The 25,209-nt window shown below is 39.6% G+C and overlaps 4 protein-coding genes across 6 annotated transcripts in view; 2 read left to right on the forward strand and 2 right to left on the reverse strand.

The window, feature by feature from the left end:
- The window catches only part of LOC101475970 (glutamate receptor ionotropic, kainate 1), a 29,936-nt gene extending 28,967 nt beyond the window's left edge, over nucleotides 1-969 (forward strand). For both annotated transcript variants that reach the window (XM_076873368.1, XM_004560574.6), the window contains one exon: nucleotides 68-969. In XM_076873368.1, the coding sequence (XP_076729483.1) occupies nucleotides 68-357 (290 nt within the window). In that variant the 3' untranslated portion in view covers nucleotides 358-969. The remainder of the gene's footprint in view (nucleotides 1-67) is intronic.
- A 4,946-nt stretch (nucleotides 970-5,915) lies between these two features.
- Nucleotides 5,916-13,780, reverse strand: LOC101474329 (transcription regulator protein BACH1). The gene is made up of 5 exons (XM_004560567.6): nucleotides 13,622-13,780; nucleotides 11,234-11,491; nucleotides 9,731-10,894; nucleotides 9,434-9,640; nucleotides 5,916-7,066 (listed from the first exon to the last, which is right to left on the reverse strand). The coding sequence occupies exons 2-5, from the start codon at nucleotides 11,471-11,473 to the stop codon at nucleotides 6,731-6,733; spliced, it is 1,947 nt and encodes a 648-aa protein (XP_004560624.1). The 5' UTR covers nucleotides 11,474-11,491; nucleotides 13,622-13,780; the 3' UTR covers nucleotides 5,916-6,730.
- Nucleotides 13,781-13,798: 18 nt separating this feature from the next.
- On the reverse strand, nucleotides 13,799-19,446 carry usp16 (ubiquitin specific peptidase 16). 2 transcript variants are annotated; one of them, XM_076873369.1, is made up of 18 exons: nucleotides 19,316-19,446; nucleotides 18,487-18,553; nucleotides 18,200-18,393; nucleotides 18,015-18,118; nucleotides 17,819-17,931; nucleotides 17,507-17,739; nucleotides 17,337-17,429; nucleotides 17,124-17,254; nucleotides 16,928-17,015; nucleotides 16,459-16,537; nucleotides 16,250-16,341; nucleotides 16,113-16,166; nucleotides 15,846-16,004; nucleotides 15,081-15,756; nucleotides 14,789-14,883; nucleotides 14,558-14,644; nucleotides 14,317-14,461; nucleotides 13,799-14,237 (listed from the first exon to the last, which is right to left on the reverse strand). In XM_076873369.1, the coding sequence occupies exons 2-18, from the start codon at nucleotides 18,545-18,547 to the stop codon at nucleotides 14,116-14,118; spliced, it is 2,526 nt and encodes an 841-aa protein (XP_076729484.1). In that variant the 5' UTR covers nucleotides 18,548-18,553; nucleotides 19,316-19,446; the 3' UTR covers nucleotides 13,799-14,115. The 2 variants fall into 2 exon arrangements, with proteins under 2 accessions (XP_076729484.1, XP_004560621.1); XM_004560564.5 differs by lacking the exon at nucleotides 19,316-19,446 and adding an exon at nucleotides 18,745-19,009.
- On the forward strand, nucleotides 19,017-21,478 carry rwdd2b (RWD domain containing 2B). Its single transcript, XM_004560566.6, has 4 exons — nucleotides 19,017-19,519; nucleotides 19,598-19,665; nucleotides 20,119-20,487; nucleotides 20,596-21,478. Exons 1-4 carry the CDS (start codon nucleotides 19,307-19,309, stop codon nucleotides 20,846-20,848), a joined length of 903 nt encoding a protein of 300 aa, XP_004560623.1. The 5' UTR covers nucleotides 19,017-19,306; the 3' UTR covers nucleotides 20,849-21,478.
- The last annotated feature ends 3,731 nt before the right edge of the window (nucleotides 21,479-25,209 follow it).

A 25,209-nucleotide genomic window follows, 5' to 3' on the forward strand; every position in this document is an offset into this window, starting at 1 on the left:
ATAACCATTAATTACCATGCTCCTTCTCAGAAACCTAAAGATTACGTTACTGTAATTCCTGCTATAGGCTCCCCTTACCGAGATAAGGTCACCATTGCAATCCTGCAGCTTCAAGAAGAAGGGAAGCTCCACATGATGAAGGAGAAGTGGTGGAGAGGGAATGGCTGCCCAGAAGAGGATAGCAAAGAGGCTAGTGCCCTGGGCGTGGAGAACATAGGGGGAATCTTTATTGTATTGGCAGCTGGACTAGTCCTCTCAGTTTTTGTAGCAATTGGAGAGTTTATTTACAAATCCAGAAAAAACTTGGACATCGATGAGGTGAGCGTCGGCCAGTGCGAATGGCACAACAAGTATTAACAAAGACTGTTATGACCATACTACACGCTTGTGTTGTCGTTCCAGGACTACAGCAATCACTAGGCCAATAAAAACTGAAGTCTGAATGTGTCGAACTGCATTGTTACAATCAAAACAAGTTTTTAAGGCAAAGTTTTGTGTTTTCAGTAGTTTTTATGTAGAGCACACAAACATTTTAGTCTCGATTGGAAGAATAGGTTAGAAACCCTTTTTATGATGATGACAGATTGTTGTTGACTTCTGACATCGTGACTCTTGACCATCTTGGCCTTGCTCTTTGTTTTTGTTTTTTTAAACATTACTCCGTGTGAGAGAAATGTCATTTTCATGGTGTTATGGGTAAGTGATGGTAAGTGGTATCTTTCCAGTAATGACTGATTCTCTTATGACACGTTTGTCATTTTCATATTTACAGCGCACGGGAACTTTGACACATTTACAAACTTGTTGATTTATTTGACAGTTTATGAGTGAGTACTCCCTCAACATCTTATTCATCAAGTTGCTTAATGTCTGTACTTTTTTTGTATCATATGAAGTTTATGAAATGCATGGATACGTTTTGTCATGTTGGAGCTGTTTCAAAATGACTAAAAATATGTGAGAACATTACATCCTTTAACCTTTAACTTTTTGATTGTTTTGCTTTTGATCCTGGGCCTTCACTGGATCGGGCCTCAACTTACACGCACTTGAGGTCGCATTTAGAAGACTAAAGCCTTGTAACTTTAATATGACTTTTATATTGCAGCCGTCTCCCTTTCTCACATTCAGTTGTGATGTTTTTCAGTCTGTCTTTTCTGAGAAACGGCTTTCATGAGACACATTTACTCACGTTATCCAAGAAAAGAGGTGATGTGATTACTGACTTTGGGTTTTTTGGCTTTTGGGTTTGAACTGCACTATTAAAAAAAAGCCACTGCATTACACACAAACACACACACAACTATATTTACAAAAGTTAAACCCTTGGCACACATATAAGCTGTTGGTATTTTTAGTACAGACTAACAAACAATCCTGTATTTCCAAGTCACTTCTCCCACATTCACCATGGATATAAAGTCGTGTATTAAATTGTGCATCTAAAACCATTAGTTCAAATGGATTACAAATAAAATGTAAAGGATAGAGATGTAACCTCAGCATTCAAGAAAAAAATGGGTTTGATGACACATCCTACAGTCCATTCATCCCTGATTCACCTTTCTCTTTGCCTACCTGTTTCCCCTCAATAAGGCATAGCTTTGAAAATAAAATCCTCATCCTCATCATTATAAAGATCCACATTAAACATTCCTGGTTTAAAATTGGCCAGGCCTTGTCACACATATTTGAAAATCCTGCAAATGTAAGGAAAATATTTTGGGTGAAAGTCTGATACTGTATCCTGCTTGTTTTGTCTATACATGCAGGATTAATGTCACATTTCAGATGATGGAACAGGAATAAGTGTAGCTATGACTAAAGACTGTTAAATTACTCATTAGCTCAGTTTAGACTTGGACTGTTTACAATGTCTATCGAGTGCCACAACAGTTACCTAACAGATGATTGCAGTTTCTGGCATTCCTAAACATTAGTGATGTACTTTATTGTACCTTAGGTACCTAAATATTGAATACTTAACCTAAATATTCATAAAGAATCAAATATTAAATATTACAAATTTGCTAGTCTGCTTGTATGTTTATAGTTTTTTGTATGTGCTGAAGAAAAGTTTTTAATATCTAAAAAGTTAGACATTAACTGCACGTGGCCACAATTTAAATGTATAGTATTTACACAGTGGTATGTTTGCGTAAAGAACACAGCTTGTAATTTTTGTCATGAAGCTATAAAGAGTTGTTTCAACAGCTGAATGTTTTCAATGCTAACATATAAGACATGGGTATATCTTGTTATTATCATATTTATGTCAGAGTAAAGTCGAGTACAGGGTAGGCAGGATTAAAGAATACATTCCTCTGTCATCCAAAAAGACTTTTGGAAAACAAAACAAAAAACAGTTGCCTATCAATGCATTTTTTTCAGCTTTTCCCAAATATAAATATAGTCCTACAGATATCTACAGATATGATATTTGCTTTGGGAGCGTTGATGGAAGAGCATAGAGACAGTCAGAAGGGGTTGCACTGTGTCTTTGTGGCTCTAGAGAAAGCATATGATGGGGTGCGAAGCGAGGCATGAGGACAGGGTGAGGTGTGCATTTGGAGGGACAGATGTGTTTAAGGTGGGGAGGGGATTATATCGGGGGTCTGCGCTGAGCTTTTTCTTCTTTGCAGTGATGATGAACTCTCTGTTCAGAATGTTTTTGATGACTGAAAGAGAACATTTAACATGAAAAATAATATAAATGTTAATTCTGTCATTGAGATAGGTGTACTTTTTTACCGTTACTTAAAATACACCTTAGAAATGTGTTTTATATTGTTAAAAAATCTGAAATGGATGAAAAACCTACTCTGTTTGTCTTTGTTCAAAGGTTAATGGGTTCCTTTAAAGCTTTGTGGACTTTTTTCTGCACAGCTAAGCTGAAAAAAAAGAAAAAGATTCTCTGCCGAATCTCTCACAACAGTGTACTTGGCAGAATTGAAGGCATCATTTCTTTGCTTTCCTGCTTGTCTTTTGACACTGATAAATTCTAACAATTTCCCCATGACTAGTAAAATAATATACTCTGGTACAGTATGGTGAGATTTTGTCCTGAAATACCCTTTCTTGTGCTTATAGTGTTCTAAATTCAACACAGGGAGGATTGTTAGGATGAGAAACAAGTGTGAGTGTAATCTGTCACTGTACAACCAGCTGTTGATCTGAAGGTTGCAGATCAGGGTGCTGCCTAGCTGGGGCCAGCATGTCCCCTTGTTCCTCTCATTTCTCTGTGAGATTACAGTATTATGGTCCTCATTCATATAATCCTGTCAATGAGATACAGCCCCTTTCTCTGCACTACCCCCAAAATGAAGTTCAGCACTTCAGCATGTAATCAGTTAGGAGACAGTAGGTTATGAGACTTATGTGGTGCTGCAAGAAGGTCACAGACCTTATGCAAGGATTAATTATACAAGTATTGTGTCTTTCTCCAGGGTTTAAACTAGAGAATATTGGTATATAGATCTTCTCTCATTAGTTTTGCATTCACAGTGTTTCTATTTTGGAAACACCATTGGAGATGCTAATTGACATTTCAGGATATTAACTGCTATTTACTGGGTTTCAGACCAATATTCTAATAAGGATCTTGGTTCATGTTGGTGTGCTATTCCAAAATTGAATTGTCAACTTTTCTTCAGCACTTTGTTGTGTTTATCTCACAAGGAGAATGGATAAGAAGTGTCATATTTGCAACCATAATCATGCATTCGAGCTTAAAATATTGGTGCCTGCTACCTTCTACATATTATTTGCATCTGTGCCATAAAAAGAAACTCTTTGCAGTCCTACACTGAGCAATGTCATTGTTATTAGCATATATGTTCTCCTTTAGCAATGTTGTGAGCAAGCTAACTTCCAGATGCTTTAATTTCTAATCTTGTTTTTTTCCCCTTTCCCTCCTGTTTCCTAATCCTTGCTCCCCGAGTGTAGTACGACTCCATCGTCAAGAGGATAATGACTTGAATCATTGCATAAAAGGGACATAAACGCTTTATGGAAATATAATCATGTATTGAGTGACAATAAAAAATCAAGGATTTATGATTACATCGACAATAAGCTAAGCCAATTCAAGCTGTCACTTTGATTTAAAAAGTAAATGTCCCAAATAAGAACAAAGAAAATGAGAAGGGGAAGAAAAACAACAAACAACACCAAAGAAAAGTCTGAATTCAGATTTTAGGGACAAAAAAAGGAAATATAGGCTATGACACAGAATATGTATCAAGACGGATACTGAGGTCAAGAGGGCTTTGCATTAATCTCACATTATGACAGTTTAAGGTTTTGGTATTCTGATGAATTCCAGGATTGGGCTTTAACTGCTTTCATTTTGTTTGCTGGTCTTTAATCTTCTAACCCTGCGTTCTTAATCAGAACTCAGAGCAGGTTTTTAATCTCGCATGAATGAGGCCGCGGATTATGGGCCTCTGACCTTGCCATGCCTCGCAGCTGCTTCCTCCTCAAATCAAGTCTTTCGTCCTGTGTAGCTTGCAAAAGAGGGATCATCTTAGTCTTGCACTACAATGCCGTAAATTCTGAACCGTATATAAAAGACAAACACTGTGGAACTGAGTTTTAAGATGGAAATTTGTAAATAGGTGCTTGCAGTGCTTTTTTTGAGGGTGATATTCACGCTGACACGCATCAAATTGAAGATTTGGTACAGATGCATCGTTCCAGCGGACAGAGATCATATCTGATGTCTGTAGTATTATAATGATCTAATCATTTTGCTTTTTCGATGGAAAACCAGTTGTTGTGCTCGGAGTGACATCTCTTTGTCAGGGTGTGAGGTTACTTTTCAAAAACAGGTTCCAGTTTTATGAGTTGCTCCATGGCTGCTGGTGTAATTACCACTTTAACCTTGAGGATTCTGTTCTGAGGAAAACAAAATGAGATTGCTTTTTCTTTCATTGTCCCCAAGTGCTACCGTAGTTATTTCAAAGGACACAAAATAATAATTCACATCAGAAGACAAAAACATCTTGACAAAATTGCTTCTTCAACTCTGCAAGACTTTCTTAAAGTGGTGTTTCTGTTCTGTACTGGTTTGTTTGATCTATGATCCTCTCCAGTCTGCAATGAAAGAGGAGCACTCAGACCAGTGTCGGATCAGATTGTTGCTTTGCTTTGTTAAGCCCCTAAAATTTAAACCTTAACAAATGCACAACCCAAGCTATCTTTCCTGCATCTACAGAATAACCCTGAAATCTTAGTTGTTTAAACTGCAGGGATTACAGGGATAGTTGTCAGATATGCCGTACTTTTTTTAATTTCCTGTCTGCAGATTTCCAGGGTACCTTTCCTCTTCAAAGTGCTAAGGTCATTCATCAGCCTCCATCTGACTCTGTCTTTAATTTCAACCTTTTTTAGAGCCTGCTGAATTATTCTTTGCAAAGCCACTGCAGAAGTACTAAGTCTCTAGACAACTATGTTACATATTGTGTTTATAGATATGAACTTATGAAGACATGAACTTGTATTGTTGATTTTGTTGGTTAAAGTTTTTTTTAACTTTGAAGGTTAAAGTTAATTTGTTGGCATGGCCAAAAGATTTTAGTAAGAGCCAGAGATAAATCACAAAATTGTTTGTTTGTTTTTTAAACCTGGGTTTGTTACTGGGTTTTCATTTACTCAATTAAATAAGTTTTGTTTAATTGGATGACAGATAACAGGAAATTGCACATTTTTCTGTCAGGTGGATTAGCACAAACTCCTTGCCTTCCCTTATTTAGAGTTCAGTGTGCAGTTACCCTCCCTGAAGGTCTAGTCTGAGCCTCTTATGTTACTCTAGTCACGTCTGTCTCATCTGGTGAGGTAGAGTTATACTTCCATCTACTGGCCAAACTCTGGTAGCGCACACAACCAAAGATTGGAAGTTGAAATAAAACAATGAATGATAACAAAGTGTTGTTTATTTAAATTTGTAATCCATAAAAGCATTTAATAAAAATACTGAACATGCAGACAAACCATGTAACACAATGCCATCAATATTAGCTCTGGGTTAATGTGCAATAGTGCTTGAAACAAGCATATACAAAGATGCCCTCATCTTTTTGAATCCATATTACACAATTGCATAAGGCACATTTTGCATAAAATGAAATAACTTCTTATGTTCCCTTGTAACACTTTTAGACCTACTAGAGTTTAAAATACATTAGTATTCAAATAATGCGGTTGAAAAGTTAGGTTAGCTGTGTAAATTTGTTAGTCTACTGGAAAAGATTCAATTAGTTCTATGCCTATTTAATCAAAGAAATAGCATAGTTGTAAATATTAATACAGTATGTGTTAAGATTAAAACAACAGACTAATTAGCGTAAAATAAAACATCTTTTTCATACCTGTTTGGGTGCGCAGCATGATTCAAAATACAGTCAGGTTATGAGCTTCCCTGAGAAAAGCAAACCTACTTTTATCCTCCTAATTTTCAAATGGAAACTTTTAGGAACTACCTGAAAATTGCCTGCACCTTTAAAACAATGAATACTGGTTAATTTTTTTTGCTACAGTAAAATGAAGACTAGAAGTACAGCAAAGAAAACGCCTGACATGATAGTTGCCTCTACCAGGCAGACAATTATTTAGTGAAACACACAGGAAAGCATGTCTATCCCAAAAGAGGATTACAATATAGAACCAAGTTTCACCCTTTGACCTGTGGGCCTGCATGATTACAAGTGACCATGTAGTTTAAGTCCAGTTACTATAAGCTGCTGTTCATATCCAGACAGGCACTGAGCAGAGATGTAGGAACAGGGCAGCCCGTGTCCTCTGTGCCGGCCTGCGGCTCAGCGACTTGAACTGTTTGTACAGTTTGCCCGCTCTGCTCACACTCTGAACTTACCAATTCAATTGCTGGAACAATGTTGGGAGAAGGGATGGGAATATCTTGCGAGGAGAATCTGGAAAGAATCTGTAACTGGTCCTGATCAGAGCAAGATTCAACACTTTTACACAGGCCACAAAGGCTCTGCTGCATGTCCTCAAGGTTTTGCTTCAGTTCTGTTTGCTCCTGGAGCAGCCGCTCTTTCTCACTTTTCTGTGGGGAGGATAACAGTAAAGCTCACTCATTTTTGACCTTTTAATAATGCATTTGGTTCATTTCATCTACAATTTAACTGTACAATTTTTTTGAAAGCCCAGTTACTACTAACGAGTACCACCTCTTGTTTCCCTACCTGCAGGCTAGCTAGCATTTTCTGCTCTCTGGGATACATACTGCAAAGCTGAGAAACCTGCAGCAAGTTCTTATGAAGAGAGCAAGGTGTACCACTGCTAGCTGCAGCTGGAGTTCCAAGGAATGACGTAATCAACATGAGCTGAGGCTAGCTAATTAGCACTTAATAACATACATAAAAAGACATCAATCAGTGGAGCTGGTAGCAAACATTTAACCAAAATTTCTCATATTCTCTCTATAGTATTTAATATACTAGTCCAGTCAGTTCAATTTATAAACCTATCTCTACCACTCATTATTAAAGTTATTTCAATAAAACAGGATACATTCAGTTACTTTTACCACCCTACTTACAGCCATTTATGTTATATAAAGTGGACAAGAACTCCTATGATGATGAAGAAATCAAGGTTCCAGTTATCCTGCCCGGGACAGGATTACCTGGGTACAACCTTGAAGCTAGAGGGTGAGTGCCTGGTTGCTGCACTTGAGGACAGGGTTCAGTGCCATTCAGATTGGGGCGAAGGTTCTGGCAGTCCTATCCCCAACTTCCAAAGCTAGCTTTTGGTACACAGAATGTTGCTTCTCTGGTGGGGAAGGGGCCTAAGCTGGTGCACAAGGTGTTGAGATACAGTCTAAATATAGCCGGCTTGACTCAACACATAGCTCAGGCTCTGGAACTAGTTTCCTGGAGGAGGGCTTGACTCTGGAGCTGTCCTAAGAGGTGGCAGCCAGGGGTAGATATGCTTGTATCCCCCTGGTTTACTACCAAAAAGTTGAGGGCTTTCTTCATTGGATAAGAAGGTTGCTTTCCTGAGCAAAATTCTAGAGGTGGCACTGCTGTTGTGGTGTTAAACCAAGAACCAGATAGTGACCTATGGAACTCTAGATGCAGCTGACAGGTAACAGCAGTGGACTGCAGCTCTTGCAGTAGCTGAAGCAATAAATGTGTGGGAGGGGTTTGATGTGACCATGAAATGAGACTTTTGGTCTGACGACTCAGGAGGGGTTAATGGGGCTCTACTCACATTAGATACAATAGGTGTGGGATACTGCTGACCTCCACTGAGGACTGAGGTGGTGGGAAGGTGGGAAGTATGGGGTATCTGGTGTGTTGTTATGAGCCATTCGGACCCTGTGCAACCACAGCGAGAGCTTGGTTTGCATTGCTGGCAGAAAATCGGATTCATTCAGATGGCTGATGATCTCCGCTGGACACAGATTTGTCACAGATTCTGTTCAGTTTTTTGGACACATCATTTGGACGTAGCCAAGTAGGTCTTAGTATTTCAGGGTAGCATTTTGCGAATGATGTGGTTGTGTTGCCTTCATCAAGTAGTGACCTCCAGCTTGCACTGCAGCGATTTGTGACCAAGTGTGAAGCGGCAGAAATGAGAATCAACACCTCCAAATCCAAGATCATGATTCTCAACCAGAAAAGGGTGGAGTCCCCACTCCGAGTCTGGGAGGAACCGCTGCCCCAATTGGAGGAGTATCTTGGGTTTTGTTCACAGCTCAGAGAATACTGGAGACTGAGACTGGGTAACCAGATAGGGGTTGCGTCCACAGTGATGCAGACACTTTACTGATATGTTGTGGTGAAGAGAAAGTTGAGCAGAAAACCCAAGCTGTCAATTTGTCTGACAAATTACATTCTTACCCTAAACTATGGTTACGAGCTCCGGTTAGTGGCTGAAAGAATGAAGATAATGGATACACTCTGTGAAATGAGTTTTCTTGAGAAGCTGACTGCGCTGTCCCATATAGACAGGATGAGGAGTTTGGATATTAAAGAGTGACTTGTAGAGCTGTTGCTTCTCCACATTGAAAGGAACAGTTGAGGTGGCACCTGACTAGGATGCCTCCTAGGTGAGGTGATTTGGACATGTGATACCAGGAGGAGGCACCCCCAGTGCCCAATGGTGAGATTATTTCTCTCATCTGGCCTGGGAACAACTCAGTGTTTCCCTGGACAAGCAGGAAAGCAATGGTAGGGAGAGGGAAGACTAGACTGCTCTGCTTAGACTACTGCCCCTGTGACCCGAGTGTGAATAAGGGATAGAAAAAGGTGGTAAGGATGCGTCAGAAAGAAGTGTTATCCACAAAGCTGCAGTTCACAGTGGTCATCATGTCAAAGTTAAAAAAAAATATTACTAGTTTATGAAATTACATTATAGCATGTTTAAGAGTATGTTTGGAAAATCAGGCATGTTAGAGTCAACTTACTAATCCTTTGATTTCACATTCTAGCTGGTATATGCTGTCCAGTTTTCTCTTCCGGCACCGCTGTGCAGCCACACGGTTTTTACTTCGTCTACGGACGTCATGGACGAAGTCCAGCTGCTCCTGGGTCAATGAATGTTTTTTCAGAAGCTGCTGAAATTCACTCCGGCTCAGCACTGAGATTTGCTGCACTGGGAATGGAAGCTGAACCTGAAGATTAGAGTTAAACAATTTAGATTAATTTGATTTTCTATCTTCCATTACCAATAACCAAACATCAGACGCATATATAATAACAACCTCTTCCGCTCTTTTGTTGTTGGCCTCAGTATCGCCATCTGTGTCCAGGTCAGAGTCATCAGCAGAGTTTATTGAGGAGGACATACAAGGGCTCTTCTCTGCCTGAGACAAGCTGTCGGTGTGTGTAGCTGCATCATCTGTTCCAAGGTCCCTGAGAAAGGGACAGTCTCCTACACTGGCACTCAGGTCCAGCTGCTTAAGCCAGTGAAAGTCAGATGCTTTTGCTAGATTATTTTGTTCCACTGGATCCACAGGAAGTGGCTGAGCCTGAGACGGGCAGAGGTCGGACCAGAATCCTTTTGCCAGATGTTCAGCCACCTCCCTCTCCACGCGACTTCTCTCGCCACATCCTTCTTCATGGCTTAGAGTAGTCAGTGCAGAGTTTGAAAGATCACCTGTCATTCCCTGTTCAAAGTGAGCCTCACTCTGTTTTATTAAAGTACTGCAATCTTCTGCCCCTGAAGTCTCGAGTGGACATGAGCTAGGGATGCAATTGGTTTCTGCACCAAGTGTCTCAACAGTTTGTTTAATTTCTCTGCCTGGTGGATCAATGAGTTCTGGTGGATTCACATCCCCCGAGGCTGACAGCTCACAAGATAAGCCGCAGTCTGCCAAACGCATCTCACTTTGACTGCACACGTCTCCCATCTCTAAAATGTCGTTTTCACAAAACTGAGACGGATGATCTGCTTTGTCAGAGTTTGGGCAAGGCAGAGACAACATGGGGCACATGCCATTTCCTGTTAACTCCAGAGATAAGGGGGCCATTTGTGGTCCACAGTTCTCCAAACAGAAGTGTTCCTCCCTGCTGTTTGTCTGACCTTGTGTACTCTGTGGACACTGCGACGGGAAGTCTATTTGTTCATCACCTCCTGAAGGCACTGAGCTGTGTGACTCACATGATTCTGGTTGGCTACTCTCTGCACGAGAGCCAAAACTTGCACTAGGATCCCGGCTCTGGCAACAGACTTTTTGCTTGACCTCCTGTGAGGATTTTTTGCTTTCACAAAACTTTGGGATGAGAAAATCAAAGCATGTCGACTCCAAGTTGTGAAATCCTAAAACCTCAGCACTGCTGTGAATAGCATCAATGTTTTCTTTGGTAAAAAGGAGCTTTGATGTATAGGCAAATTGAAGCAAAGGTTCAAACCCCTCTACGGTCACCTGCAGGGGAAAGACATAAATTGTTGAAACATAATAAAACACAATGAAACTCAGGCAGCTCAAAAATTCAGTTTCAACAGGTCTCTTATGTACCTGTATTGACCTTTTTAAGTTGAATTTTCCAAACACTGCAACTGTTTTTCACTCACATTATGACACAAAATGGACCAAGTAATAGAAGCTAGTGGACAGACAACAAATCTAACTATGCATACACTTTTCATGGATAATAGGGATAAAATAATGGTGCCTGTATAACATTACCACCATTTACTTTCAACAGTATCACCCATATTAGTTTTTTCCCTATATAAATTGGCTGAACCCCAAGGCACCAACCTCATGTGGCAAGGTGATGATGGGATTCTGGCTGGTGACACTGGTGACCCTGCTGTGAAAGTATTCACTGCAAGAAGCCAAGACAGAGCAATGAGCACGGAAACTCCTGTCTTCCACCACCACCGTCACATCACACAGGACGTCCTGCTGTCTCTGCTCATTCAGACACTGCAGAACGTGGGCGCTGTGCACTGCAGACTGGAAGGTGAACACCGATGTGCGAGGAGCTTGGAGCGCCATAGTTCTTACAAGCTCAGCCTGTGCAAAAAAGAGAGCCATATGGAGTTAACAAAAATGTCATGATTACACAAGAAACATTTCTCTAGGTTTATCAATGTGTATTATATTATAGTGGCTACAGAGTGGAGCAGTTTACACATTTGCCTAACAAGTGAAAGATTCCCAGCTCAAGACACAAATCTCTTTGAGTTGGAAAAAAAATCTGCCAAATCATGCAGAAGTAACTATAATTATTTTCTTATTTCGTCTAGATTTTGCATCCATTTTAATTAATTTGTAAAAATAAATAAATAAAAGACACAGTACAGAAATTCATGGGTTTCTGGTTCTCCGATGTTGGTACTGTAACTCATCTACGACGACATAAACCGTTCCAGATTTTAGACCAATTGTAAGTTGTCAACGTGACTTTGAATGTATGTTTTCTTAAGAGTTTGCAGACATTCTATGGATTAAATAACTAAAAAATGAGCAGAATACAATACAACTAATCATTGCTTGCACTAAAGGTGTCTTTAGCAAAGCCTTCCGTGTATCATGAGGCAACCACAGACAGCTGCAAGGCACATTTTTTTGGTGAAAAAAAAAGAAAAAGAATAATGTATCACAATATTTTGTGTGGCAATAGCATATCAATACAGGGACACCAAATATTTATATTTTATTTAATTAATTAAAATACTGGGAATATTACGAACAAGAGGGTTCATCTCATGTATGACCGAGATAATGTTAGCCGAGCAAATTTATAAATCATGAATGTATAAATCAGCAAGACTGAAAAAACAATGGACACACTTAGCTCAGCAAAGCTAAATCCTGATTCAGAGCAAACTAACGGCCCAGTCACTCAAGTAAAACAGGACAGCAAATTCCTTGCAATCAAAAATAAACTAATACATTAAAAAAAAATAAAATAAATCAGTGGCTGCCTTGTGACTGTATTTAATTTTTTTCTAAATGTCTAAATGGTTGCTCACAGCTTGAGGGTGTTGCACAAAAATGACCATTTGGGACTGCACTGATCATTCAGTCCAAATGAGTCTTTATCAGTTTTCTTATAAAACAGGGAGATTCCGGAATACAAATCTAATAACTAAGTGCCAGCTTCTGTCTATATAGACAGCAAAAAAAGTAGCTTTCAATGATTTATCACAGTTAAGTGTTATATTAACAGAAACAGACTGCATGTAATTACCAACTTGACCCAATTCAATCAAAAACTGACGGCAGACCCTCTTATGGTAACATTTATTGCACATTTTAGTGACAGTGTTTATATGAGTAACAATCTCATTTTGTGGGGAAAAAAATAAGCGAAGTGAAATAACTTTATTTTACTGGATAAAACAGACTGACAATGTTAAACGTAATATGCAGTTGGAAAAAAAGTGAGAAATCCCAATGTTGAGTATTGCAAGGGGAGCTTTAGTATTATGTAAAGTTATGTAAAGGTTCAGGAACTTAAACTGCTGTTATGGGCAGCAGAAGTGGTACAAGACACCAGCTACTTGGCGAAACACTTGATTATGAATAAAATTCTCCCTCAAGGAAATTACTGATGAATAGTTAGTCAAATAGAATTTAATACCTATATAAGTATAACGACATGTAAAAACATGCTCCAGTGCGTTTTTCTTTTAATCTGACTAAAGTAACGAAGAGAAAAATAACTATAACGTTCGCTAAAATTACTTCTAACATAGTCCTTAAGTTAGGCGACTGCCTCTCAATATTTAACTATCTAACTTCGCAAATATTTAATCTTGCTGATAACTAATAGTTCCCCACAGCAAGGAAATGTGGGTTAAACGGTGACTCTTTAACTTGTACGCCAAGTTCAACGCTAAAATGCTGACTCACGTTTAGCCAAGTTAATCAACTGGGCCTGGTGGATAAAGGCAATAAAAGCATGTCCAAAATTATGATCAGTTCGTTATGTTACTGACGACTTATATTAGATTCGTTTAGCTAAACAAATAACAGTGGTAATTGTCTGCAAACGGAAAAGCTTGAGGCTAGGCCAGACCGTTAGCTTTAACTGCGCTCAGTTCGTATTTATCCTTTGCTAGCAAAAAAACAGAAACTGAAACATTCCGCTATTGTGACTTTACTCGATGCTCTTTAAAAAGCCAAACGTTTACTGACCTGCCATGCTACCTGGATAACACTGCCATTAGTAAATGTAGGGATAGGGTACAGATGCTTCTGGCCATTCCGAGCCTGACTTCACTGTAGTCATGTGACAGCTTGGACAAGGAAGCGCTAGCAGCACTTACTGCGCAGACTCATAGCAAGTATCGACAAACCAGCACACAGGAGGAGTTTGTTTTTGCAACATTTAATTACATGACATTGATTTAAAAAAGAAAAAAATATATATCTACATATCATCTATCCCAAGCTTTCATTAATATACTGAAACTGTGACTTCCAGTTCCATATTGTCAATTCATTGTCCAACTAGGTTTTCTGTACTGGTATGAGACTGATAAAAATGACCTGTTTAATATTTCAGACACTGTCATACAATTTCAGACACTGACAGAACAGGTAGAGGCGGAAATATTCTTTGAGATCCCTTAGAAGGTGAAACTGAAGCAGCATTGGTTTATTTGGATTTCCTGAGTGGTGATGCACAATTAGAGGAGCCTTTCATAGAAGAGGAGGTAGGCTTGGCAGCTCTGGACTTTACTCTCACTCACAGGTTGAACGCTTGTGTCGCTGATGTGGAACCAGGATCCTCTGGATGGCTCTGCATCTCCTGAAGGGAAACGATGAGTTTATACATTTCATTTTTAGAAGTGTTTATCCTATTAACGGTCAAGCCAGAGTACACCCACCGTCTGTAAGTCCATTGGATGAGGGCTGAGGGCACTCGGGCCGCACTTTCACATAGGCCGTGTAATGACCTGACCTCATTGTTCCACTGTGCTCTACGATGCCATACAAACCGTATAAGATCTGACTATGTCCCTCTGGTATATTCTGTTTCAAAACAACTAGTGGTTAGTGCTTCTACATTTAATTCACTTATAGCCGTCTTTGTACAGTATAATAAAACATGTTACTTCCCATACTTACCTTGCATTTGACTGCACAGAAGGGAGCTAGATCCAGTATCATAGGAAAGGTGACATGTCTATTCACCTTACAAATACTGTAGCCATTCTACAGGTAAAAAACATCATTAAAATCCAAATAGTGATTTCTTGATTGCCTTACCATAAAGGGTTCAATGTTCTTTAAAGCTTGGCTCATAACTCTGTGATAAAAACCTTAGCTGACAGCGAACTGGATCAGTGCAGAGCATACCTGTTGAAATCTCTTTAAATGAAGAGTAAGGACTGAAGGTGGAGAGGAGATAAGGATTTGCTTCAAGGCATCAGTGTAGATATTCTTCTTGGATCCTAAACACAGCACAAAAAAGACAGTGGGTTTTAGTCGATCCCTAAACTATGTATAAAGAAAGTTTAATAATGGTATTAGAAAAGAAAATTACACATTTGTGATACTTCACTATGTAAAATTGCATGTGCATAGACATGCAAAGGACATTAAATAGCAGACTAAGTACTAAGTACTGATGTGGAAGCATTTTAAATACCTCCAGACTTGTTGTTCCCCAGCTGCCGTTTGGTGCAGGTGACACAAAGTAAACTGTTGTTTTGCGTGAGGGTTTCTACTTCTGTGAATTGAAAAAGGCACGACTGCACTGAACACTCCTGTTTCTCTGGGATTGTCCTGACAGCCATCGTGTGGAAGGCCAGCTCTGGATCTTGGTTTATTACTGTATATTCCTTAGTCTCCATCACTCCATCTTCACTCTCCATGCTTTGTTCCATTGCGTCAGTGTCTTCTATAAAGGCATCATCCAAGGTTACTTTACTCATTTTCCTCACCAGCTGTGTGTCTTCCTCTTCTGTCTTGTCTTCTTCATGACCCATGTTAGCCATTTCATTGCATACGGTGCTGTCCTTTGAGTGCTGTTCCACTGATAAGGCAGTAAACCGGTTGCTGACTGATGAGTCAGGGTCACTCGCTGAATCCTCATCCTCTTCTTTTTCCTGCTCCACCTGCACTGCGTTGCAGGGCTTTTGGTCCTCTTCAGACACACTGACTGGAGCAGGATGTTGTGAATCTTCTTCAAGTGTTTCATTATCAGTGTTTTCCCTGTCCTTTGACTCTGCTGTAGCATCTGTGTGTTCGCTCTCAGCCTGGCTGGGAGAGGTGAGACTGTCCAAAGTGGCTCTACCCTCAAGCTTCTGCTGTCTTTTTTGATGCTGAAAGTCGAGATGGATTAATTTGGATTAATTAATGAATTAAGTTTAAGAAAAAAGAAACTTCCTTCAGTATGCATTCACTGACACACCTTTGCCTGCTTCTTTGCTTGCTTCTTGGCTTTCTTCTGCTGGTACTTGCTGCCAGCCCCAGTGGGAATGTCATCATTCCCACTAGTCCGAACAGGGCTGCTGCTGTCATCCTGGCTTGAAGCACTGGTCTTCTTTTTTTGGTTCTTCTTTCTATATGCCTATAGGATGCCACAATAGGGAACAATAACTGATACAGACATTAACAAATAACTACTCAAGTAACTATCAAAAATAAAACAAAAAAACAAAACAAATGCCTGCTTTACCTCATCAGAAACAGGAAGGGAAAGATCTAAAAACATCTCTGTGACCACAGAAACCTGTAAGGATGAACAAGTGGATATTTTTAGAGTGACATCATCAGGATATATTCTCTTACTTACTTTCTGGTCTTCATACATACCGTTCTACACTGCTGACACATAATAGTGCTGGTAATTTCACCACCAAAAACTTGGTCAACAAAGTTTTTTAGAAATCCATTTTTCTCATACTCTGAAAGAAGAAATTAAACGTTAGAGCCACATTTCTCAAAGAAAAGCTACTGTGCAAAAACTTTAGCAACGTACTTTTATTTAACACTGATTAATAATACATAGCAGCATTACTTGCCTTTTAGTAGCGTTTTCAGCTCTCCATCTGTGCCTTCTCTAGATTGTTTCAATGTGTCCATTATTCCTGAGCTTATTCTCTGTTAACACAGATACAACCGTAATATTCAAAAGATGAAAGATACCTTTGATTAACCACAAGATGGAGACATCCATTCTTCACAAAACCTTAATTTTAGGGCCTTTACCCTTAAAATTTGCTCCTGTTAAAACCTCTGCACACAGAAAATTAACCAACTGTCTGAGAAGAAGAATTATAAGGTCATTAAATAGGACACAGAAAATGTTTTTAAAACACAATTTCTTACATTTAATGCCGCCACATAAAACAACTCACTACAACAGTGTTCTGCTGTCAAACCAATCTATTGCAATGTAACATATAGCCCTCTGAAGAGCCACAGTTCTCATTTTAGTAGAAATCTATCAGACTTAAATATGGGGAGATCAGTTTCAAACTCAGTACACACATTGTGCTCCTCGGCTCTCATGCCATCCAACAGGTAGCGCAGCAACTCCTGGCTATCTTGCTGCTGAAATCCTTTGAACCTGGCAGCCCTGCACAGATAAGATGAATGATGAGCCACACTTGCACTAATGCTGGGAGCTATACTTTTAAGCACATTTTAAAGTTGACTTTTAACATAAAACTATAGTCATTCTTACTTTCTACAAACTTGTGTGAACAGCTCCCGTGGTGTTACTACACTCTTCTTCGATTCCTGAATCTCACAGAGTAGGTGATACATAGCCAAAGTTAGAGATCCGGGACCGTCTAACTGCACTTCTATAGGCTCCTGTCATCATAATAAAGAAAGTTAGTTATAAATAGTAATGAGTAGAGGAACATAACTACTCTATTAAGTGGGGAAAACACACCAGATCTAAAGAAGCACCGGGTTTAATGTTGAGACTTTTCTCTTCTGTCACTTTGTTGAGAGTCTGTTTTAAGAGTTGTGTTTGAGACAGATTCTGGAAAAGAAAACGATAGCAATCAGTAATAACTCTCACTGAACTCAAGACCGGCATCCTGTAAGGATCAGTCTTACCTGGATGACTGCATTGAAAAAGCAGGTGTTTCCCAGATTGCTCAGACCCTTTACTGAAACACCACAATGCTCTTCAGTTGTGCTCTTCTTCTGAGATTTCCCAACAGTCTCTTTCTTTGTGTTTTTCTTTTGGTGATCCCCGTTTTCTTTGTTTTCCTTGTCCTCATTTTCATCTTCTTTTACAGTCTCCACCTTCTGTTTAGCTTCCATCAAGGCATCTTCCTCCTTGACCCCTAAAGAAAGCAAACAGGGTTGACATGGTTAGAAGCAGTCTAATGTATGTGCGTGTTAGACTTCCCCAGTGGTACCTACGTTTCTGTGGTCGTTTTATAGAATCTGAAGATGTTTGCTTTTTCAGGTTGGTTACTAGCTGAGCCAAATGCCCTGTTCTGGAGTAATGGACTTCATCATCACATATATAACACCTGCGAAAAACCAAAAACATATTATTCTTATTTCAAACTTGATGTAGAGGCCTATGATTAGCAAAACAACATAAAATGCTCACCACACACTAAAGTTGTCCAAGCTGACCACCAAGCAGTGTGGATCAGACCGGGGAGTTTCATAATGTTTGATGGCATGCTGATTCTCAGAATTCCGTCCACATCCCTAGTGGAAAAGACGCATTTAGAAAAAATGCACGCCATTTTAAACCCAATGACAAATAGTTACAAAAAAAAAAAACCTCACTCTATGGCCGCATTTCAAGCACATCCACAATCCTGTTTCTTCTTCTTCCTCAGCCTCCTGTGGCAGATGGTTGTTGATATTTTCTTTATTTTCTTCCTGCTTACAATCCTGACAACTCGTCCAATCTGAGGTACCAGAAAGTTTCTTGAGAAGAGTTTGGTCTGTTCCCTTCTTAATATGCCTACAGGATGGAACTGGGACAATAAAGATTTAAATGAAAAGGAAGTCTCACACTAGGCTTTCCACAGGTTGTTGCATGACATGAAAGATGATGAAATATTCTTTACCTGTCAGGTCAAGCTCATCATCCTCCTTGGAGGTCTTGTCCTTTCCCCTCTTCTTTCCCATTTTCACCTTTAGAGATGGGAATCGAACACAGCACTCAAGTGAAACAGAAGGCTAGCTTTGGCTAATACCTACATGAGATTATAATGCTGCTAATAGAGTTCAGTGACGGCAAATTCTGTTAAAAAAACACACACACACACACAATAAGAAATATATCGTTAAATTTAATCATCACCCTCATGGGCCATTCAACTTACTGTGACAAACCGAGCCTAAAACCCTAATCGTCTTCAGTTTCGTTTACTTTCTATTCCTGACTTCTCTAATTCGGACATAATTACGTTAGACTGTTGACTGGAGAAATAAATCGCGAGCTTTAGTGTAAATACGTTGATTCGTAAAGTTTAGAACACGCAAAAATAACTCCAGTGATTTGGCAGGAAAAAAAATCCCAGCTGACACATGCAAAGGAACAAAATGTGATGGGGCCGCTGTTTCTGCTGCCGTGTGTTTCCTGCGTGCGTCGGCCAAAAGAGTCCGAGTTCAAACAAAACTTCATTATTAGACGTTGCGGGACACTAGACAGTGGTAAACTGCCTCTGTATGTCTATACTGTATACATAAAAATACTATTTTGTTTTCAGATTTCATACTGTTCTGTAACGAAATCAATTTTAGAGGCTGGTTTACGGCCGGAAACATGGTATGTGTTAGCATAAGTGAGTCATATTTTTGGACGTACCAGAAAACGGTGTAACTGGTAACTTTTTAAATGAACATTAGAAAAGATTGACTATTTTAGTTCTCGACTAAAGCAGCATGTCTTACTTGGAGTGGGCTGAGTCTCAGCTTGCAGAGATAGAGCTGCTAACCAGCATGTTCCCCACCGTGGAGGAGCTGGAGTTCACTGACCAGCTGGCACTAGCCGAGCTCAGGGACTACGTGGAGGGCTCAGCTTCAACAGGCGGCCCTCCACCGTCCAGACCCCAGTTTCTCATCAAACAAAAGCTGGACTCTGCGAACACAGAGGGGGTAACTAATCTGTCATTATATATAATTTTTTTAAAAATCATTATTTAGTTTAATTTCTCATGTTTTTTCCCCATACAGACGGTGTTCATTCTGTCCTGTGCTTACCCATCTGAATATCCTAGTGTGTTACCAGAAATAACAGTCCGGTAAGCGATTATCCTCATTTGAACTCCTAACATAAAGGAAAATAGTTAGGGAGCTCACTCAGGAGAGTCTCACCTGCCTGTGTACAGACTTGTTGAAAAAAACGAGAGAGAGCGAAAACAATAGTATAGTGAATAGAATACTAGTGGCCCAGGTTTTTCTACCATATAGGAAGCGCAGCCTGGATGAGCACAGATAGCATTCACAGTGTTGCCTTTAAATATAGTTTTGAATGAAAGAAAATTTAATTTGTGTAACAATAACACAGCCACAGCAGTAAGTGGAAGAAACAGTGCCTCTAATTTGTTTAAAGTGTATCATTAGTCACTATAATTAATAGCGCTGAACCTCCTGAAGCTGTGCTGTCATTGCTCACAGATATGGAAATTCCCAGTGCCAAGTGACCTTAAATGTTCTTTGAAACCTTCTTAGAACATGTGTTATTCTTGCTTCAGGTGTTCTGGTCTCAGTAGGGCCCAGCAGACACAGCTCCAGGCACTTCTTAATGCATACCTCATGGGAAACTGCCAGGGGGAAATATGTGTGCTCTCTGCTGTTGAATGGGTGAAAGACAACCTCCAGCTTTTTATTGATAAGAGCTTATTAGAAGCCCCAGGTCCTAAGAAGGAGTCTGCCTCACCTCGGATGCCTGAAGTGTTCAGCCGGCTGTGGATCTACAGTCACCACATTTACAACAAGTCGAAAAGGAAGAACATCTTGGATTGGTCAAAGGAGCTGGGCCTGTCAGGATTTAGCATGCCTGGGAAACCTGGTATTGTGTGTGTGGAAGGTCCTCAATCTGCCTGCGAGGATTTCTGGTCCAGGTACCTTGCCTGTTGATTTGGGTTTTTTGGGGATGACTTAATCACAGCCAGAAGCCTGCTGAGGTGTCAGGTTTAATATTTTTCCAATCTTATTCCCCTATTTCACAGAGTGAAGGTTTTGACATGGAAGAAGATCATGATTCGACACAGAGAGGATATTTCCCTTGATTGTCAGAGTGAGGACAGCAGGCTTGTTGAACATATAGACTCCCTGCGCAAATTTACAGGCTTTGAAGAAGCAATGTTTGACCCCCATGGAAACAGAGGCAATCACATGGACCTTGGGCAGCTCTACCAGTTCTTGAATGAGAAAGGCTGTTGTGAAGTCTTTCAGATGTATTTTGGCATTGAAGGGAGGTAGTAGTCAGACCGAGATAATGGATGTACATAGTTTTTGTACCGGTGCCTTGTCACTGAAATTACTTATTCTGAAAATAACTTTTAAATGAAATGGGAATGGAATAAGCTGATAAAATGAAACAAATTAACTAACTAACTTTTTGAGTTTCAAAGTTGTCATACCTGCAAAATTCACTGGAATAAAAAGCAGAAAGAACATTTCTGCAATTTTGAGGAACAGTTTTCATTTCTTTCTTCTTCTTTTTTTTAATAGGCACATTTTATCAAAAGAAGGAAGAAAAAAGATGTTTATCTGAGAGTTTCCTCAAGGACTTTAGTTATATTTGCAATTTTAATACTCCTGCATATCACGAATTGCCCCAGGTGTTTCTTTTCTGAAATGGCACCAGTGTGTTATTACTACGGGGCTATTATAGGATTTTCAGGTTTGATAACATTTTAATAATTGAACAACATTGTCAACAAAATGCTGGATATCTGTTTTTTTAAATCTGTTGATTTTCTTTTTATGAATTATAGATATCATAAGCATGGAAATTCTTTCTCCAATTTTCTTTGAATGATTAGTTGTTAGATAAATTATGCGTTGCTGTGGATTATACACTGGCAATTAAAACGTGTGGTTATTTATCATTAATCTTAATTTCTCCCCCACCAAGCCTTGGATGAAAAAAACAAACAAGTTCTCTTTGTTGATTCCCCTCTGGAGTTGTGTCTAACGTATTATGATATAAATGGATATTCTTGATTTTCTTTTTTTGATGCAAAGTGCACTCCTTAGATACAGCCTTTAAAAGGTATCAATTCACCATTTTTATCACATAATAATAAAGAAATACAGAAGAATGTAAAGTCTTCAAACGAGTCTGAACACAGAGTAATTTAATTTAGGAAGTTAGATTGCCAAAGTTATATTACCAGTGAGACATGTACTTTTAGTAATTTCTGTGATTAATTTAGTATTAAAACTAACAATAAAAGGTATGATTAAGTCTGGTTCAGTGCACAGTTCTACGCTGAAAGGAAATAATACAAATTGAAGACAAAGTTGATGTTTAGATCCATGCAGATTGCACTTGCAGACTCTGTTGGTCTACACTGTCCAGCAGATGGCAGCATAACATAATTAAATTGGGGAAACATGGAAACAGTAATATCTTAACTTCCTAAACATGTTTAAAATCCTAACTTCTGTCTAAAAGCATGAGAAAAAAAAGCTGGAATAGTAAAGCAATAATTTGGATTAATTGGTGTTCACTTGTTACTTATGTGAAAACTGACTACTGTGATTTACAAGCTCAGACAGTATGGAGTGCTGTAAAAACGGAGGGGTTGTATCTGCATTTGAACACAAATTAAAGCAGCCAAAACATCACAAAGTCCTTTACAATCTCCATTTGTGATTTTTTCCAAATAACATTTGAAATATTATGTGTTGAACAGATACTAAATCTAGAGGCAGCCACGAGCAGGAGTTCCTCACCTTGATTTTAGTCCCAAGCCTCCATTGTCCTGTGAGATGCTGGTTCATTTTACAGTCTTTGTGCTGCTTCTTTTGACAGTCCCTTTTCTGCCCCTGCTGATTTTATGGGTTCTTTTGTTCTTACAGTGTATATTCACTCTTGTCAGAGGTCTATTGGAACAAGGACTTCTGACTTTTATCTTCAAAGTCTCATCAGAGAGCCCTTCTGTTTCTTCGTTGAAGAGAGCTTGACTTCCAGGTGCATTCACATCATCTGATTCCTCAGGATCCTCAGTAGAATACTGTAAATCAGAAGAAGTGACCCCATCCAGATCCACATTATACATCTCTGGGTCTAATAATCCTTCATTAGTTAGCGCCTCTATATGAAGGTCTCTGCACTGAATCATTCAGCGGGGATGTGCATCATTACTATACTCTGTAAAGTTATGACTAATGATGTAAATCACATCACAGCAGCTTTGATAAAGGACTGAATCATGGAGTATGGACTGCAAATTACTGTAAGAAGCAGTCATGTTTCAATAAAGTAATTTGGTTTTCATGTTAAAAGTAGACTCATAGAACAGCAGATGACATATCCTAAAAACTGACCTGAAAATGTGCTAATTCTAAGGAAATTAGTCAATAAATGCTTGATTTATGGCTAAATAGAAAGCTTTGTATGGTTACTGTCAGACACTGTAAGTGTCCTTTCCCACTTATTCCTTGAATAGGTGAGCTGACGAATGGTGCTTGTGATGTTCCAGCACGTGATCGCAACATGTGACAATGACTGCTGTTCTAAAGTCATGATAAATTTATGCCTTGAAATATGAATGCCAAAGTGTGAAATGGCTCCATACCGTAGTTATGCCTGCTCCATCAGAGGTTAATTGGTTTCTACCTGCAAGCTGAACCTCAGTAAATGTATTTGTAATAGTTCATTGTTACAATTAAGATATTAGGGAGTGGAAAACTGTTATTGACCTGTACTGCAGCTCTAGTGCAAATCATTAATACATGTTCACAGAGTCAATACTAACTTCCTTCTTGCTGTAAGTAACCTGTAGATTCCTTACCTTTTTACCTACTGGTAGATAGAGAGAGCAGTCCAGTGATTACTAAAGAATAAGAAAGCATAAATAGAAGCACAAATAATATTTTTTACATAAAAAATATTAAGCATGGTCTTTTTATTGAGTAAAATGATCCATTAATCAGAATCATCTAAGTCTTTGGTTATAGTATCTGGTGGGACCCCGTTTGCAACTGAATGTAACTGTGGATCAGCACGAGCTTAAAGGAATTTTAGCCTGTCTCTTGTACAGAGCAGCTTCATCTTATATGTTAGTAGGTTTCCTCACATGAACTGCTTGCTTCATGTCCTTCCATAACACTTCTGTTTGGTTAAGGTCAGGACTTTGAGTTGGCTGCTCCAGAACATTAACTTTATTCCTCTTTAAGCATTCCTTGGGAGACTGAATTGCATGGGTCGGTGTCTTGCTGCGTGACCCACTTTCTCTTGAGATTTGATTCACAGTGGTGCAATCCAGATCTTACTGTTTCGTCAATGATGTCCAGTCATCCTAGCCCAGACTGTGATTCTACTACAACTGGATTTTCCTGTCTTCAGACACTTCTCGAAGTTCAAATTTGGTCATATTCATCAGCAAACTATTGTTCCAACAGTCCTCTGGTTGTCCCATGTGATCCTTAATAAGTAGAGAATGGCAGCAATGTTCTCCTTGCTCCCATGCACACAATTTCTGTTTACTGTTCTCCTCCTAGCCAATGTGAAAGAGGCCTTTAGTTTAATAGAGCAGGATTTCTCAGTGTTTTGGCGACTGGGCACCAAGTTAAGGATCCAGCATTTGGTTGAGGGCTGGATGGGAAAAATGCACATCTCAAACCAAATAACAAAGCTGACATTTCTTAGTATTTAGTATTTATTTATTTATTGTCATTGTCAAGAACAATGAAATTGCGTTTGGGGCTTCCATACAACCCAAAAAAAAGAAGAAAATAATAAATACCCCTTAAAACCCAAGTGTACATATTTAACCCAGTGTGACTCCAATGCAATAAGACAATCCTTAGCAATAATGTTCGTAGAAATTCAGACAAAGACCTGAGAAACATGACAAAATACAACAATGCAACCCATTCAATATTATTGTACTGTGAGATATGATATCAGATATGATAGTTATCTATTTAAGAAAGAGGGGGGGGGGGGGGGGCAGGAGGGGGAAGAGAATAAAGATATGATGCACCAATGCAGACCAGTTCATTGCTATTAAGAAGTTGGATATGGTTATTGTCCGTGAGAGGGGGGCAGAGAGTTCAGGAGCCTCACAGCCTGTGGATACAGGCTGTTGGCCAGTCTGGATGTTCTGGCCTGTATAGACCTGTACCTTCTCCCTGAGGGCAGCAGATGGAAAAGGTGGCGCGCAGGGTGATGTTGGTCCCGCAGGATACTGTGCACCCTCCTCAGACAGCGAGTGGGGAAGATATTACTGATCTCTGGCAGACTTGTTCCAATAATTCTGCCAGCTTCTTTCACCACCCGCTGGAGTGCTTGCTGATCGGCCTTGGTGCAGCTGGGGAACCACACTAGAAATCCATACGTCAGAACGCTGCTGATGGCACAGTTGTAGAAGTTCAACATCAGAGATCTGGGAATGTGTGCGCTCCGCAGTCTCCTCAGGTAGTAGAGGCGCTGTTGGGCCTTCCGTACAACTGAGGTGATATGGTTGCCCCAGGACAGGTCCTCGGTCACAGTTACCCCCAAGAATTTAAAACTGCTCACCCTCTCCACCGCCTCACTGCCAATGAAGAGAGGCAGATGGTTGTTATGACCCCTCTTCCGGAAATCTACAATGATCTCCTTGGTCTTT

Source organism: Maylandia zebra, linkage group LG14, assembly GCF_041146795.1.
Source record: "Maylandia zebra isolate NMK-2024a linkage group LG14, Mzebra_GT3a, whole genome shotgun sequence".
NCBI classification, from domain to species: domain Eukaryota; kingdom Metazoa; phylum Chordata; class Actinopteri; order Cichliformes; family Cichlidae; genus Maylandia; species Maylandia zebra.